Below are 15,886 nucleotides of genomic sequence, written 5' to 3' on the forward strand. Positions count from 1 at the left end.
CTGTGTGAGGTTGAGCAAGTGGCTTAACCTTTCTGAGCTTCAGATTTCTCATTATGGGAATCACCTCTGCCTTTTAGGGTCTTTATAAGATTTAGAGCTAGTGTGTGTAGATTGTCTTCCCACTCCTGGAGGGGCGGGGTGAGATTCGTTCTCCTATATCACCTTCACTGCAGGTTTGGTGGAGATCCATTTTTCTTTCCTCAAGTAGCGAATTGTCCTATTGCAGGTCAGGGTTTATCAGCCTCAGCACTGTTAACGTCTGGGGCTGGATCATTCTGAGTCTTAGGGGGAGCTGTCCTGTGCACTCACGTTTAGCAGAGCCCCTGGTCAGTAGCACCCACCTCCTCGAGTTGTAACGAACAGAAGTGTTTGCAAACATGACCAAATAGCCCTGGAGCCTGCAACGGGAAACACTGTCCTAGCAATAATTCATACTAGTCATACCAACATGTGTCCAATACCTAGTCTAGGCCAGGAATATATTGCTATTAAGACTAACAGGATACTTGACCTCATGGAGATTCCCCCCCCCCCTCCCCCCCCCCCAGTTTGGGTATAGCCAGGCTGCTGACCTAGAGTTGCTGCAAAGATGAAATAATACTCGCAACTGCCTGAACCCCGGTGTGTGGATAAGCCACTGACTGCAGTGTGATGGGTCTGAGAACCGAGTATGGGTGCTTGGGGAGAGGTGAGCCTGGGCAGGGACAGCTGCAGCTGGAGGGGTGGAGAGAAGCCAGGAGGTCTGGGCAATGAGGGGCGGGTGGGGAGGGGCCATGCGGGGCCCTGGAGGAAAATGTGCAGGAGAAGCCAGCCAGGGGAAGGGGTGCTGCAGGCAGAGCCAAGGGCAGTGGGAAGATGGGCCCCAGATTGGAAAGGACAGAGAGACAGGGGTACAGAGTGACAGGGCGGAGTGGAAATGGGAGAGGCACAAACGAAGGATAACCAGACAGACACATGTGTTTTGGTTATAAAGGGTTAAAACAGAAGACAAAGGCTCAGGCTCCACTTGCCAGGAGAGTTCAGTGCCAACCTCCTCCCCGCAGAGGGAGGGACAGGGACGGGTGCCGCAGCCATGAAGGAAATGAGGCTTCGGAGTCTCCCTATGCGCGGTGTTATTACAGTAATTGCAGCGACATATTAAACACATTTGTAAGCAGCAGAGGGGATCGTGGAAGACGACTGGCTCAGCCCTGGGTGCCCGCCCCAAGGGAAGTGCGAGTGGAATCAAGTTGAGAACATTTGCCCAACGTGACCCAGCAGCTCTTGAAACATCCTGCAACCATTACAGCAGCCTGAAAGCACACGTGAATGGACTTCCGGCGGAGCAGCGACCTTCTCTGGGAGGAACAACCGACTCCAGATGACTACCCGGCATCACATAAGGTGCATTTGCCACGTTTCAAAACTGCTAACACCTCACCCTGGCCGGTGTGGCTCAGTTGGTTGGGAGTCATCCTGTGCACCGAAACCTTGCTGGTCTGATTCCTAGCCAGGGCACATGCCAGGTTGCGGGCTCAATCCCCCATAGGGGGAGTGCAGGAGGCAGCCGATTGATGTTTTGCTCTCACATCGATGTGTCTCTTTCTCTCTCCCTCTAAAAAAAAAAAAGCTACCATCTGGAATCTCGAGCCCACCCCTCTGGGAGCCTCTGACTTTATTAGAGCCTATCAGAATAGCAGAGGAACTGCGCTGTCGGACACGATGGGTCACGTTCCTGGTTCCACAAAGATCTTCCACAGCTCCTGCAGCAAACAGAGAAAGACGAGATTCCCCAGATGCCCCGAGGCGGCTTCCCAATCTCATAAGGGACATCATTAGCAAAGAACAAACAACACGTGTGCCAGGGGCAGCAGGCCAGCTGCTGCGGGAGCGGGCCCTTCCCCACGTCTCTGTGCCTGGGCTGTTCTCTGCTTCACTGTGGAGATGCGATGGGTAGGTCCCCGCAGTCCAGGAGGCATCAGATGCCACACGGGCAATAGGAACCAGGAAAGGGCAGCAAGCCGCCACAACTTCTCCACCTGGGCAGGTCTTTAGTGCCCTGTACCGTGGCTGCAGGTGGAGAAGGTACAACACCACACCATGTTCTCAGTGGGAGCTCCATGTCCTGTTTGCTGTCTACCGGGAGGCTGACAAGCAGCAAGGCTAAGGGGCAGGGAGGCTGCCCAGAGGCAGTGGAGCAGTAGAGAGAGGTGGGAACTGGACGGGGAGGACTAACAGGGTGCATCTGAAATATGCTGTTGCAGAAAAGCTCTGCGAATAGCCTGGGCTGCCAGAAAGATGAACACGTGGGTCTTAGAGCAAATTGAGCCTGAAGCACATGACCCAAATGAGCCACCTTACTTCAGGCACATCATGAGGCAGGGTTCCTTGAAAAGACAGGAATGCTGGGAAAAATAGAAGGCAGCAGGAAAAGAGAAAGGCCAAATATGAGAGGGACTGACCCCATGAAAGAGGCCACAGGCCTGAGCAGGGCTGCTGAGGATGGGACACTGGACAGCACTCAGCCACAAGGCCACCAGGACTCAGAGCCGAGTCAACAGCTCGTCACACGCACACCTCCTCGCTCATGGAAACCACGCTGATGCAGAGCTGTGCTTGCTTTGGGGACAGGACAGGAGTGTGGGGGAGAGGGCCTCCTCCTCCCCTTTCCTCCTCAGAACAAGGCTCGGGTCTCCAGACCCAGCGAAAGGGAGGCCACAGCCCGAAGGTAACGAACAAAAGACGTGAATTCTGGAGCTTTGGACGCCTGTGAATCCTGCTCCTGGTAACGTTACAGGATTTTCAAGTTTTCTCCAAGTGCTGGGCTTAGAAACAGTAACAGAGGTCAGTGGCTATAGGCTTAAGCCCCAGCTCTGATGCTCCGACTGGGTGACTCACCGTGACATTAACTGAGGCAGGGATGATGTCATCGGGATGATTACTAAGAAGCCTGATATGGTGGGACCCCATTGTGGGGTCAGAAGGTCATCGGTCACCACACAAGCCTGCCTGGTCCGCAAGGCTGGCACATTTCCCCTGTGAAGGTGCCACCATCAGCACCGGAAGTCCCTGCACCAAGATCTTCAACCCAACCGAGTGGCTCCCACCGCTGAGCCCCAGCGGCCCACAGGAAGGACTGCGCCGTAAGGTGACATTCACCTGCAGGCCCACCCTGCACACGTGACTCTTAGGAACGGGAGAGCCCCTCACAGGCTTCCTTAAAGAGAGCGCGTTGCCGACTCCCCAGCGCCCCCCAGAGCACCCACCAGCTGCCGGATGCGCTCATACTCCAGGCGCTGAGGGAAGGCGGCTTCCACCGGCTCCACCGTGAAGTGCAGCTGGCCGTCCCGGAGCTGCTCCAGCTGCCGCAGGCAGGCGCGGAAGTGGTCGTAGGCCTCGCAGGTGACATCCAGGTGGCTCAGCGTGAAGTTCAGCCTGCAAACAAGCAGCCCACACACTGCTGTCCCCACTGGGAAGGCTCGGGCGTCCCCTCGCTGTGGGCCTTCCTGGGGCGGGTTTTCCCGGAGTGCCCACTGTGTGCTGAGCATCTGTGTGCTGCCTGCCGAGGTCTGCAGGGCGGCCGGGGAGGTGGACACGGCTACCACCTCCACTTTACAGCTGTGGAGACAGCTTCAGAGCTGAAGGCACGTGCCCAAGGTGGCCTAGCATAGGGCTCACAGAGAGCTGTGCAGAGTGTAGCCCTGACCTGTCACGAGATGGACGCTGCGTCAGCAGGAGCCCGAGCAGTTCAGGCGCTTCCAGCAGAATGTCCTGGAGGGGTGTGTCTGCATCAGCGAGAGGACAGAGGCCTGAGGGCCCGAGGAGACAGATGGTGGCCCGGAGGGAAGGCTCAGAAAGAGCAAAGGCCCTCGACAGTGCGGCGGCCACGTGCCTCGGCTCTGGTGCACAGCCTACTAGTATGTTCAAGCCCTCGACCACACACTGACCAGCTGTGGCCAGGAAGGTTCCCTGATGTCACTCAGACTTCCTCTCCTCACCTGAGAAATGGGTGGGCAGTGCCTACACACAGGTGGGCTGGTGTGTGGGTGACACGAAGCGTGCAGGGCATGCAGTAGATGCTGACTAAGTGAGCGGTAATAAGGACCCTGACTGTGACGTGTATAGATGGCGAGCCTGGCTCTCGGAATGCCAGCACCTCCGCCCTCCCTCTACCCTCTCCCCTCCTGCTCATCTGGCATGGAGCTCACCTCTTCTCCACAGAGAGAATGGCTGTGCAGGCGTTTTTCAACTTGTGAGCGAGTCGGAAGAGAGTTTTAAACAGAGCATCAGTTAGGTCGTCGTCGTAGACCACTGCAGGGAAGAAAGCGGGCATTGGGGGAAAAATGCGAATACCAGAGAGATCTGTTCCTCAGAGTACCCAGGCCACCACGGACGAGTCCTGATGAACCGGAGCATCGGTTCTCAGGATTCACCCTGCACGGAGACCTGGGGACGTCCCGGGGAGGTGCTCCAGACAGAGAGGACGCCGAGCGGCGGGATGCTGCGTGGCTCTGTGACAGTGACACTGGCTGTGAAGGGCCGGCGTTCTCACCTTCGGCCGCGAGCAGTACGGTGGTGTGGCCGTATAGGTCGGAGATGTCCTCTTCCGACCAGCTGAAGGGGACCTCCGGGTCTAGGAGAAAAGGAGAAAGGGTGTTTTGTGCTCTCTCCTATCTCTGGCCACCAGCTCTCACTGAGAGACAGACTGAGAGGCTGCAGAAGAAATGGGGTTTGGGCCACTCGGGGCAGCAGGCACTGCCAGGCAGCCCCGAGTCCCAGCACCCCGGCTTCAGGGACACGGCTGCCTATGCGGGACCCACAGTGAGAGAGGTGCCCTCCCGAACGGGGCAGCGCAGTGAGTGGGGACGGGAAGACTAGGCCTCAGCCTCTCCCCTGCCCGCAGCCTGTGCAAACATGACCCGTCCCGTGTCCCTGGCTCTCAACCCATGTTCACTATGTGACCCTGAGAAAGGGCTTCACCTCTTGTTTCAGGGTCCACTGAGACGGCTCTCTCAGAGGATGGCTGAGAGGGGACAGGACCTAAGGTATGCCATGTGCTTGGTAGGTGACAGGTACTCCACAAGCAATGATTTTCCCTGCCTGACGTCTTACAGGGAAAAGTTTTCGTCCAAAGAAAGAGCAAGCCTAGAGGTCTGAAACAGTTTGTATAAGGAATTCAGAAAACCCTCACCCAGAGCCCTGAGGCCATATGGCTGGCTCCCTGCTGTGGGAGCCCTGGAGTCGGAGACATGGTTCACACCTGATCCCCTGGGTGGGAACTCACCCCGAGCACGGGTCTCCACTCATTGCTCAAGGGTTCACACCTGCTGCAGTGACACTGTGGAGTCTGAATACCATGAATGGAAGGTGCCTGGCATACAGCAGGTGCCCATGAATATCACCTGTCACTTTCAGCCAATGAAGGGAACTTCCTGTGAGCTCTGGACTGTGGCAGCAGCCTGGATCTGCTGTCAGTCAAGGTCACAGGACCACTGGCCTTGAGATATTACCAGGAACCACTGAATCAAATGGGACATGAGAGGAAGACACGCACCTGTGCAGAGGTCGTCTTTCAGCCAGTCCAGTTCTCTGACCTTAACTCCTCTGCCTGTAAAACAAACAGAACTTGCCAAGCTCTGCAATTAGGAAAAAGGAGAAACATTTACACTGTACACCAAAAACCCATCCATCCATCCATCCTCTCACCTCCTTTATCCTCCTTCCCTCCTTCCTATCCATCCATCTTCCCACTCTTCCATATATATCTTCATCTAGAAAGGTCACTCTGGATGCTATATATATATATATATATATATATATATATATATATATCTCCTGTTTTCCTTCCTTCCATCCATCCAGCATTTTTTGAGTGCTGAGTATTAGGTCCCATACCAGACATAAGGAATACCAAGATTTATGAGACACATGCCTGTCCCTGGGGACCCGCAGCTGAGAAGACTGGCGCGTTAGCAGACACGGACAAGGCAGGGAGGGGGTCAGGGCAATGTTAAAGGGATGTGCAGGTGCCCAGGAGGAAAGAGGGGCTCTCGTCGGACAGGGTGTTGGGGAAGGCCCAAAGGCAATCATGCCTGCTTCGTCCTTCGCCCTGCTGACTGGTTACCGTACACCGGGCACTAAACAAACACCACAGTGGTGGGGATCACAGACAGGGCCCCTGCCCTCATGAAGCACGTGGTCTAACGGGATGGCAGACACAAATCAACCAGTCACATCAACAAATGTCAAATGCAATGGTCCGAGGTGTCATGAGTGTCTGTGATCTCATCTGGAGCTCGGAGCATAATTAGGAACTGATGGAGGAAGAGAAGACCATTCCAGGCAGAGGGAGCAGCAAGTGCGCAGGCCTCAGGCGAGGGGAACCTCCAACAAGGCCAGGGAGACTTGGCTGGAGGAACCGCTGGGTGGGAGGGGCTATAGACAGGTAAGGCCAGATCCTGCAGATCTCAGACAAGCAAACAAATTCGGTCTGTACTCGGAGGGCATCGGGAAACCTATAAAAGGCTGGCAGCTGGAATGACCCGATCTGAATCTTGAAAAGGACCTCAGGCTGCTCAGAGGACGAAGGTCTGCATAGGCAGTCCAGTGAGGAGTTGGCTGCTGGCATGTACCTTGCAAGCTTATTCTCGCAGGTGGTGTGGAGCTGGCAGGGGTGACATTCCAACAGAGGGAGGGGCGTTTGAAATGGGTCCTTCGCTCACTGAATGCAGGGCTGGAGTGGGACCATCAAGAGAGGAGGCAGGAGAGGCAGCAGGGGAGGACCAGGCGGTTTGGGAGCCAGAGAAAGAGCTCAAAGTTTACCCCTTGAAGAGGTCAGGCTTCATCCAGAAAGGTCACTCTGGATGCTACATGGAGGACAGCTTGGCCGGGTCAGACAAGGAGCTGGGTCAGGAGGGAGGGGCCCCTGTAACGTGCAGGAGGGAGAGGCTGATGCTGGATGGGGCATGGGCGTGGGAAGGAGGTGCTGCAGGGACAGTCATCTAGGATCTGAAACTACGTGAAACTAGAAGGCTCTGCTCCCTGCATTCACCGGGGTGTAGAGGGAAGCATGCGGAAGCCCGTCTCCCAGGTCAGAGTCCTGGGTGTTTGTCCCACTTGCCAAACAGGGACACCTCCCTCCCAGGCTGGGCCTCACCTCCAGAGGCAGTCAGGTGGCTGTTGAGGACAACGTTTCGCTGGCACGTGGCCAAGAGGTCCGCACCGACATCTGGAACGACAGAAGGACCTGCCGTCAAGCACCGGCCACAATGATGTTTTATTTCCGTGTTGTTGCCTGGAGAGCTGATATCAACAGCCTGACTACAGAACGTGCAACACCGAGGCTAAATGTCTCCTGTGTGCTTTACTGCCCAAATTAACTCGGTACCTTAATTTCCTTTAAGTAATAGACGTTGTCCTGGTGGAGACAGACTCTACACGCCAGAGGGAAGGGTGAGCTCCCCTTCTCTAGTTTCTGACACCTGCCCAGCACATCCCACAGCCACGCTAAGTGTTTCTAACCACCCACTAGCCGGTATCCCGGCTCCTTTCTCACAGATAAAGACCTGAGCAAGGTCAGGCCACTAGTAAGAACAAGGGCTGGGATTTGAACCTAGGTGTCTCTGACTCCCAAGTCTGGGCTCACTCTTTGACACCCCAGAAAACCGACCAGAGTTAGAAGGGTGTTTGGATGTGATTAATGGATACACAGAGCAAATTCAAACAGGCTGGAGGCAGCTCTCCTGTGCACGATTCACTGCCACTGCCATGGCATCCTTCGCCAGCCGCCTGCTACTCTGACCAGGTGGGGTTTCCTATCATTTCAGCAGGACTGAGATGCAGGATGGTGTGTGTGTGTGTGTGTGTGTGTGTGTGTATGTATGTAAGTGAGGCTGAGGGGTATGTGTGTAGTGCTGTGCCAAAAAAGTTACTTTCCAATTCAAACATGTGTGTGGAAGGTACAAAGTCTTGTTAAGGACACCTGCCTGGCCACTGTGGCTGTGACGCCCCATCCCGCCCACTGCAGACTCCCTGGGACCAGACTACTGTCTCTCTCCCAGGACTGTGCAGAGTCCAGTAAAGGGAAGAGCTCTCAGCTCTCCGAGGGCACATACCTGCCCATGCTCCGGGCCACCGGGTGGAGAGGATAGGATATTGATGGTGTGTGCCTGACAGCACAAAACTGGTTCAGAAGTTTTTAACCCTCTGATAGTTTTTGTCCAAACAGATCTCGTGAGGGACTCTAACATATGAAAGAAAGGAGCAGCTCTGGCTGAGTGGGATGGGACCCTGGAGCCCTGGGGTTGTTCCCCCACCCCTTACAGCATATGACCTTGGCCAGCTCTTTGACCTTAGCCTCAGTCTGCCCATTTGGACAAAGGGATGGTAACATGCCCAGGGCCACTCACTGTGAAGTGAGGAGCAGGTCCTGCTGTACACGGAAGGTTTTATTAACTCTTAAGGTGCCATCCCCGGGCACGCTCTCTTCTTCATGGTGGTAAATCCCTCTCAGGGATAAGTCACCTTGATTACATCCTGCTATGAGGCACCAGCTATGAGAACACAGCTCTGGGTATTGCATTAGGTGTGACTCTGAGAAGTGCTCACTGGCAATCTGCATGGACGCGTCAAGGAGCCTCAAACAGGGTGGCTGCCTGCACACTTCTGACTCGGTTGACTTAGGATATCCGAAAAGCATGCCCAAATCACAGACCATCCCTAGCTTCCTCTTCTCTGTCTCAGGAGCAAGAGATGCAGCCCATGAAAATGGGACCCAGGAACCAATGAAAGGCAAACCACCTCAGCAGGCACCGTTTTCAACTAGTAGACATTAAGGGTAGTACTTACCCGATGAGCTAGCACTGTCTTATAACTGCTAACACTCTCTACAAGAGCAGGCTGGGCATGTCAGGAGTGTAGCAGACAGTTACTCATGTCAATTTGCTGGTTTTCAGCAACTAGGTTATGTAAGATGTTATTATTGAAGGGAGCTGGTGAAGGGTGCATGGCACTTGCTGTAATATTTTAGCAACTTCTGTGTGAGTCTAATGTTATTTCAAAATTAAAAAGTAAAAAAAAAAAAAAAAAAAGCAATTGGCAACATGTATCAAAAGCTTAAGAAAGGGCACAATTGTGCCATAGGAATCTAGTCTAACAATGAACAAAGGTGCTCATTGCAGTGTAACTGACAGATGCAAAACAAACAAAAATATCACGGGGACAACCAAAATGCCCAGCAAAAGGAAAACGAGAGACACATCAACTGGTTGCCTCCCACATGTACCCTGACTGGGGCTGGTGACTGAGCTTGCAGCCGAGGTATGTTTGACCAGATTTGAACTGGAGACCCTTTACTGACTAGGGCATCACTCTCACTTTTTTACAGTCAGTACACGCTTTGTGAAGAGATGGCTTCCCGTCAGGCTGAGGCAGTGGGTATTACCTGTACAATACACAGTCTGTGCCACGGTGCCTGCAATGATGCTGGTGAACCCCGTGCCCGCCCCGAGCTCTAGCACGGTGCGTCCCTGGAAGAGGTCCCGTTGGAACAGGATATAGTCAGCCAGGAACAGGGCACCCCGCCACACCTGGAGGGACATGGACAAGGAACGACAGGTGACGTGAGGCTCCGGAGAGACCCTTCAGGGCCACAGGAAGTGGATAGGACCTACCCACCTGCTTGCCAACATCCTCCAGGGGCGTGGCCATGGTGTGTTCTACACAGGATGGAAATCAAAAGAGAAAGGGCCGCTGTGAAAATGGGGATGGACACAACACAGAGGAAGAGCATGGCAAGCTGCACACGTGGTGGGATGGGCACTGGGGTCGGGCACCTAGAGAGCAGCAGAAACACAAGCTGAGCCACCAGCTGAGAGGGATATCTGAGCATCGCTCTCAATCTAGGCACCAGGGCCCCCTCTCAGAGAGATGGAACCCCAGCCTGAGGACCAGGTCACAATCGGTCTTGGCTCAACCTAATCACACACACCAACACTCCACTTTTTATGTTTAATAACTGTTTACTAGAATTGTCGCCTTAATGTTGTTTTAATTAAGTGTATGCTTATAATAATCACAGCTTATTTCCTTACACTTAGAACCACATGAGAAATTAACAAAATAAGCTTTGAGTTTTACATTCTTTTCTGTGTGAAGAGAAGGATATAAGAAGTAACCACAAGCACAAAATATGTCAGGGTAAAATCTGGTGGTGGCAGTTGGGGCAGAGAATAGAAATATGAGACCAAGGAGAAAAAGGAATGATGGCAAACATGTTTGCTGCTAAATAAGAACTGGCTCTTATATTTTTAAGCGGGATGGTGATGGCTATCACATTTAAACACACAACACATGAACAGCAGGGTAGCTTCGCATGCTTACTGGACGTGCAAGAGTCAAACCCCAGGCTCAGGACCAAGGGGAGGAGACAGCCAGGCCGGAAGGAGCGTGGGTGATGTTCCCCCCAGGAAGGCCTACCCGAGGAGTCCCTCAGGACGGATGCCTCCCCTGAGCCAGGGCTGGGGCTGGGGCAGGGGATTTTATGTGACCCTCACAACGGCCCTGTGCGTAGTTATCACCAACCCGATTTACAGATAAAGACACTGATGTTTCTATCTCTCTCTCCCTTCCTCTCTGAAATAAAAATATAATAATAATAATAAAAAGAAAGGTGAACTTTTGGCCCCGGGAGGCAGGGCGAAGGGTGGGTGGGGAGCAGGCCACACACCAGCCCCTTCCTGTGAGACCTGATTTTTTGCTTGCAGGATGGTAAGCTCCCAGAACACTAAACACATGCACACCAGAGGCCAAACACTTAGGAAATAACTGAGTCTGCTTCTCTTCCCCTGACCACGCCCCAACCCCCTGCAGGAAGGCCAAGTGAGGACTGAGAGTGAAATGAGCCAATGAGCCCGCATCACCCCCCGCCCCAAACAAAAATTTGCAATGTTTTGATCGCATAACGTGGGTAAGAACACAGGCTGCGGCATCAGACAGACCTGGGTATGAATTATGACTCAGACAAGTTTGATGTCTCTGAGCCTCAGTTCCATCCTCTGTGAAACGGGAATATTCATCCTTGGAAAGGCTGCGAGGACCAGAGGTAATGCACAGGACACACAGTACTGGCATGAACTCCGTGTCTGGACTTGCTGTGACCAGCCTTCTCGGTGCCAGCAGGCATTCAATAACGGACTGTTAACATGTGGGCAGGTGGCTGTCAGAGCTGCTAGTCTGTCTGTCCGTCTGCCCCCAACCATGCCCAGGTTTATTTGGGTCCTCAAGCACCATCAGGGACTCTGGATCTCAATGAACAGACTCAAACCAGAGCTCCTCTCCCCAAAATGAGCAGCGCTGGGAGTGACAAGAGTCCTGGCTGTGGAGACAGATCACATGGATTCACTGCCAAACACCGTGGCCTTGGGCTTGTCACTTCCTCATCCGTACTCCCCTCAGAGCGGCTGAGGTGATGTAGGTAAAATATCAGAACACAACAGGTGTCTAACAAGCACTGGCTCATTCCTGCCCGGATCCATAAAGATCCTGGCACTTCCAGGGATCTGAAATCCTGGCGTCACCAAAGCCCTCTGCTCCACCCCATGCCTGAAGTAAAGCCTCTTTCTGGACCCATGTCTCCTGCTTCTGTCACCTCTCCTTCCCCACCTGGCTCCCAGCTCCCCGTTCCCCACTCCCGGTCCATCTGACTGGCCCAAACTCCTCCAGATTAATCCTGGATCTACCTTCCTGCCCCTGTGCCACACTCCATCTCCAAAATCTCTCATGGCTCCCACACCACCAGCATGCCAGCTGCGTCAGAACATCAATGTGGGAGGCAGAAGCCGAGGGCTTCCTGAAGGAGGTGATGGCTAATGCTACAATTCCCTGGCCCGGGCCTGAACAGAGCCAGCCGCAGACATGTGACCCGATCCATACTGTGGTGCCGCTGTGGTGGCAGAGGAGCAAGCCCTTCATTTACCTATTTTGATGACATTGTGGGTGCTGCTCTCCTGCACTTCGTCTCCCAGGATGTCCTCTTCTTCCTGCGCTAGAATCATGGGATGTACCTTGTCTCTCGGAGGCCGTACAGGGTCGGGGTCGGAGGCAGCTCGTGGTCTTCTCACAACGTCCAAATCGCCATCCTCGTCCAGCTGAGCTCCAGGCCCTTCCTGTCCAGTGGCGTGGACACTGGCCTGGAGAGGAAAACCTGCAGCACTCTGGCCACTCCCGGGAGGGGACCCGGTGCTGCCTGTCCGAGCAGGAGTCTCCTCTATGGGAACATCTCTATGATCACCTCCCATAGGCCCCGAGTCTGTCTGAGAGTCCTGGGTCCACAAAAGCTTGAACTGGGACAGAAAAACTGGAAGACAAAGCACAAAAGGAGACTACTTCTTTCTCCCTTCCTCTCCTTTCAGGAAGCTTGATTTCTAGAAAGAAACTTGGATTTCCTTGTAAAGGCCAGGTGGAGGCATACAAATGCCAGTGGAAAAGGCCCGTTTGATTCAGCCACGACACTGGGGACACACAGCAGCCGAAACCACCACAGAGGACAGCTACATGTGATGAGCATGGACAAGGTAGGCACTCTGCCCCCATTATCTCACTTAATGCTCACAGTGGCTATGAAGACAGCAGTAATGGCACCATCTAAGAGACATGGAAACTGAGGCTGAGAAGTCAAGCGAGCCCACAAGGCCACACAGCTGAGGTGTGGCTGAGGCTGAGGCAAGACTCACACCTGGTCTGCAAGACTCCTAAGCGGATGCCCTGCTCACTACCCTCTTCCACTTAAGGTCTGGAGGATGGGACAAGGATACCAAGTGTTTCTCACCGTCTGGTGGCCAGAAAGTCACTGGGACACGTTTCAGGAAGAGGATGTGTGTGTCAGGAAAGGTGGGCTGGAGGCGGGAGGCACAAGGACCTGAGTGGACAGTCCTCGGCTGGAGTCCTCCATCACCCAGGCTGCTTGACCCTGGGCCCCTGGGCAAATCACGTATCTATTCTGAGCCTCAGTTTCCGGATTCCAGGAATCCAAAATGAGACACGAGGAAAGGGAAAGTTCTTAAGTCACACCACAGACTCACAAGCTAATTACACAGTGATTGGAGCTGGGAAGGGTGGCCAGAGAGGGTCTGTCTGACATGACATCTGGGGAGTCAGGGCTAAGAGGAAAGAATGTTCTGGGCAGAGGGAACAGCAAAAGCAAACGCATTGAGGAAGGCAGGTGTGTGCGATGTGTCAGGGGCAGAAAGGGGTACAAAGGGGCCACAGAGCAGTAACAGAGAGGGAAATAAGTGTGGACCCACAGGCAGGGGCTCAGTGAACTGGGCCTTGCAGAGATACCAAGGAGCCTGCTTTTACTCTAAGAGCCAGGGGAAGCCACTGGAGGTCTAAATCAGGGCAGCGATGTGATCCACATTTCCAAGAGACCCCCTTGGCCTCTGGGGAGATGAGTGGGGGAGAGTTCAGGGGAAAAGCCAGGGAGCCCCGGGGGGAGGAGCTAGAAGCAGCCAGCCAGGGATGAAGAGTGCTGGACTGGGGTAGGGCCAGAGGGGATGGAGGGCAGTGCCCAGGAGCAGGGCCCTGTCTCCCGGGTGGACTCCAGGCAGAGCTCGGCCCATTCACTTTTGCCTGGCCCACAGCGGGTGCTCAGTAAAGCAGTTTACTCTGGGAAAGAAAGCACTTCATGGTGTGATGGTCATAGTTCATCCAGTCTTCCCAATCTTTCCCCCCCAAAATGAGTACGAGAAAACAAACTGGGGTCCTCAGGGTGCCAGGCCCCTCCACACACACACACCAGGCAGGACCTTACCGGGCTGCCCCATGCTGTTCAGCCGCACCATGAGGTGTCTCTGGTTGGGGGTGTAGAGATGGACGTCGGAGAGCACCGTGTCACTTCTGAAGGTGACCTCGTCCATGGTCAGGGTGGAAACCAGCTACCAAGACCCCGGCTCCACTCTGATTACAAAAGAGCAGCACCTGAGAGTGGACAACAGGCTCTCAGGACAGCAGGCCCCTGGGAGGCGAGGGGAAGGCAGCATAGACTAAGCCCGCCCAGCCAGGTGGGTAGCAGCTCAGTGTCACCTGGGGGAAGCGCTTTCCTCTTTCCTTCTTTTAATTTTTCCTAAAGAAAACTAGCTGGGAGCTCTCCCCTTTACCGGGCTCTGCACCGTTCTGGGATGGGGACAGGAGTCTGGTCCCAGGGAGTCCCCGAGCCTGGGCAAAGGGAAAAGAATCCGCCTAGAATTGTGTTATTTTGTTTGCACCTGTGTTCATTTTCGTGGTAATCTCTTACGTTTGGCATAAAGTTTCCTTTCCCTTTTAATTTCTTCCAACTTTATTATTATGAAGATTTCTTTTAAAATATATTTTATTGATTTTTTTACTGAGAGGAAGGGAGAGGGATAGAGAATTAGAAACATAGATCAGCTGCCTCCTGCACACCCCCTCCTGGGTTGTGCCTGTAACCAAAGTACATGCCCTTGACCGGAATCGAACCCGGGACCCTTCAGTCCACAGGCCGAGGCTCTATCCACTGAGCCAAACCGGTTTCGGCTATTATGAAGATTTTTAAACAGACAAATAAGTTGAGGGTATGGCATGAAAGCACGTACCCACTGCTTAGTGATTCAATGATCAACATTTAGTCACGTGCTCGCTCTATCGATTCTTGGCTGAGAGCGAGGAGTTGGGCTTCAGGGCCGAGGGAGGGTTTCAAGACAGGACTTGGTGCCAGGAGACCCCCGCACCTGACCTCGCCCCGCCACCTCCCCGCAGGCTTACCGGCTCGGGCCAGGCCGCAGCCTGGAGTCCCACCCGACCCTGCCGCTGCGGGGCTCAGACGGCCGCCATCGCAGGCGGCCTGCGCAGGCGCGGCCCCGCCCCCTCTGCGTGCGTGGGGGCCGCCCGGCCCCTGACCACGCCCACCTGTTCGTGCTGCGCCTGCGCACGGGGCCCGCCGGCCGACACCTGCAGTTCTGGTTCTGGGCTCCAGGGCGGTGCAGTGCTCACCTGCCTGGGTGTTCTGGGGCGCCCGCCTGGGGGGAACCGGTCTGCGTGTGGGGTCACTGGCTAGTGAGTTGAGAGGCTTTGATTCCGGCTTGAAGAGGGCTTAAGAGCGTGTGCTGTTAGCCAGCATGACAGCTGGTTATTAATTATTATCATCCTTGCTCTTGGTACTCATTGTTAATAGCTGGTAGTTATTTCGTTAATTCGTGCAGAATCTCAGTCTGAATTAGTCTAATAGGAAATGAAATCCGATTCATATGTTGTACTTAAAGTGAACTTCCAAGCTCGTAGGGCCACTTATATAAAATATATGTCTGCGCGGAAGCACACACACAGCGCCTCCACAGGCTCCCTCTGTCTTAATTATTTTAAAACGTAATTCTCTTTTCAAGACAAAAGAGGGTAAACATCAATTTCATGGTTACTGTTGATAAAACACGGTGGGGTGGGAAGTGTTTATTGGGTGACCAAGCAACACAGATTTTTCTTAAGCAAATAGATCGTGTTTCCTGAACTCCTCAGGACAGTACACGGAGAGCCGGGTGGCCACCTTGGGAGCCTGTTGTGGTCCTGGTTCAGTTGTCCCCAGGACTCTGCCTAGCAGAGCTGGGATGCAGACTCAGGTGCCCGAATGTCTGTCGGGTGGAGCTGTGAGTGAAAAGACCCTTTTAGAACTCTCCCTCTGAGTGTCCTCCAAGGCTTGGAGATGCCAGGGTTATGGTGCCAACTCACTTATGCTGGAGTGTACATGACCATGGCTGCCTGGGCTAATGACATCATGTAGCAACTAAGGGAAGGTGGACAAACTGCCAGATGTGTGACAAACTGCCAACTTGCAGGGATTTGCTGTCAGGTGATTATTATTAGCTTGGGAATGTAAAACAGCCCCTTTCCCAAATGTCGT

At 53.9% G+C, this 15,886-nt stretch overlaps 1 protein-coding gene across 3 annotated transcripts; it reads right to left on the bottom strand.

Moving 5' to 3' along the window:
• Positions 1–1,100: 1,100 nt before the first annotated feature.
• On the bottom strand, positions 1,101–14,865 carry METTL22 (methyltransferase 22, Kin17 lysine). Of its 3 annotated transcripts, none has more exons than XM_084881090.1 (11): positions 14,758–14,865; positions 13,787–13,953; positions 11,954–12,334; positions 9,655–9,695; positions 9,422–9,566; positions 7,136–7,207; positions 5,534–5,587; positions 4,532–4,612; positions 4,188–4,290; positions 3,246–3,414; positions 1,101–1,742 (listed from the first exon to the last, which is right to left on the bottom strand). In XM_084881090.1, exons 2-11 carry the CDS (start codon positions 13,890–13,892, stop codon positions 1,707–1,709), a joined length of 1,188 nt encoding a protein of 395 aa, XP_084737216.1. In that variant the 5' UTR covers positions 13,893–13,953; positions 14,758–14,865; the 3' UTR covers positions 1,101–1,706. The 3 variants fall into 3 exon arrangements, with proteins under 3 accessions (XP_084737216.1, XP_084737217.1, XP_084737218.1); XM_084881091.1 differs by having other exon boundaries at positions 14,589–14,854; XM_084881092.1 differs by lacking the exons at positions 9,422–9,566; positions 9,655–9,695 and having other exon boundaries at positions 14,758–14,836.
• Between the last annotated feature and the right edge of the window lie 1,021 nt (positions 14,866–15,886).

Source organism: Pipistrellus hanaki (genome assembly GCF_964339955.1).
Source record: "Pipistrellus hanaki genome assembly, chromosome: 4".
Classification (NCBI taxonomy): Eukaryota; Metazoa; Chordata; class Mammalia; order Chiroptera; family Vespertilionidae; genus Pipistrellus; species Pipistrellus hanaki.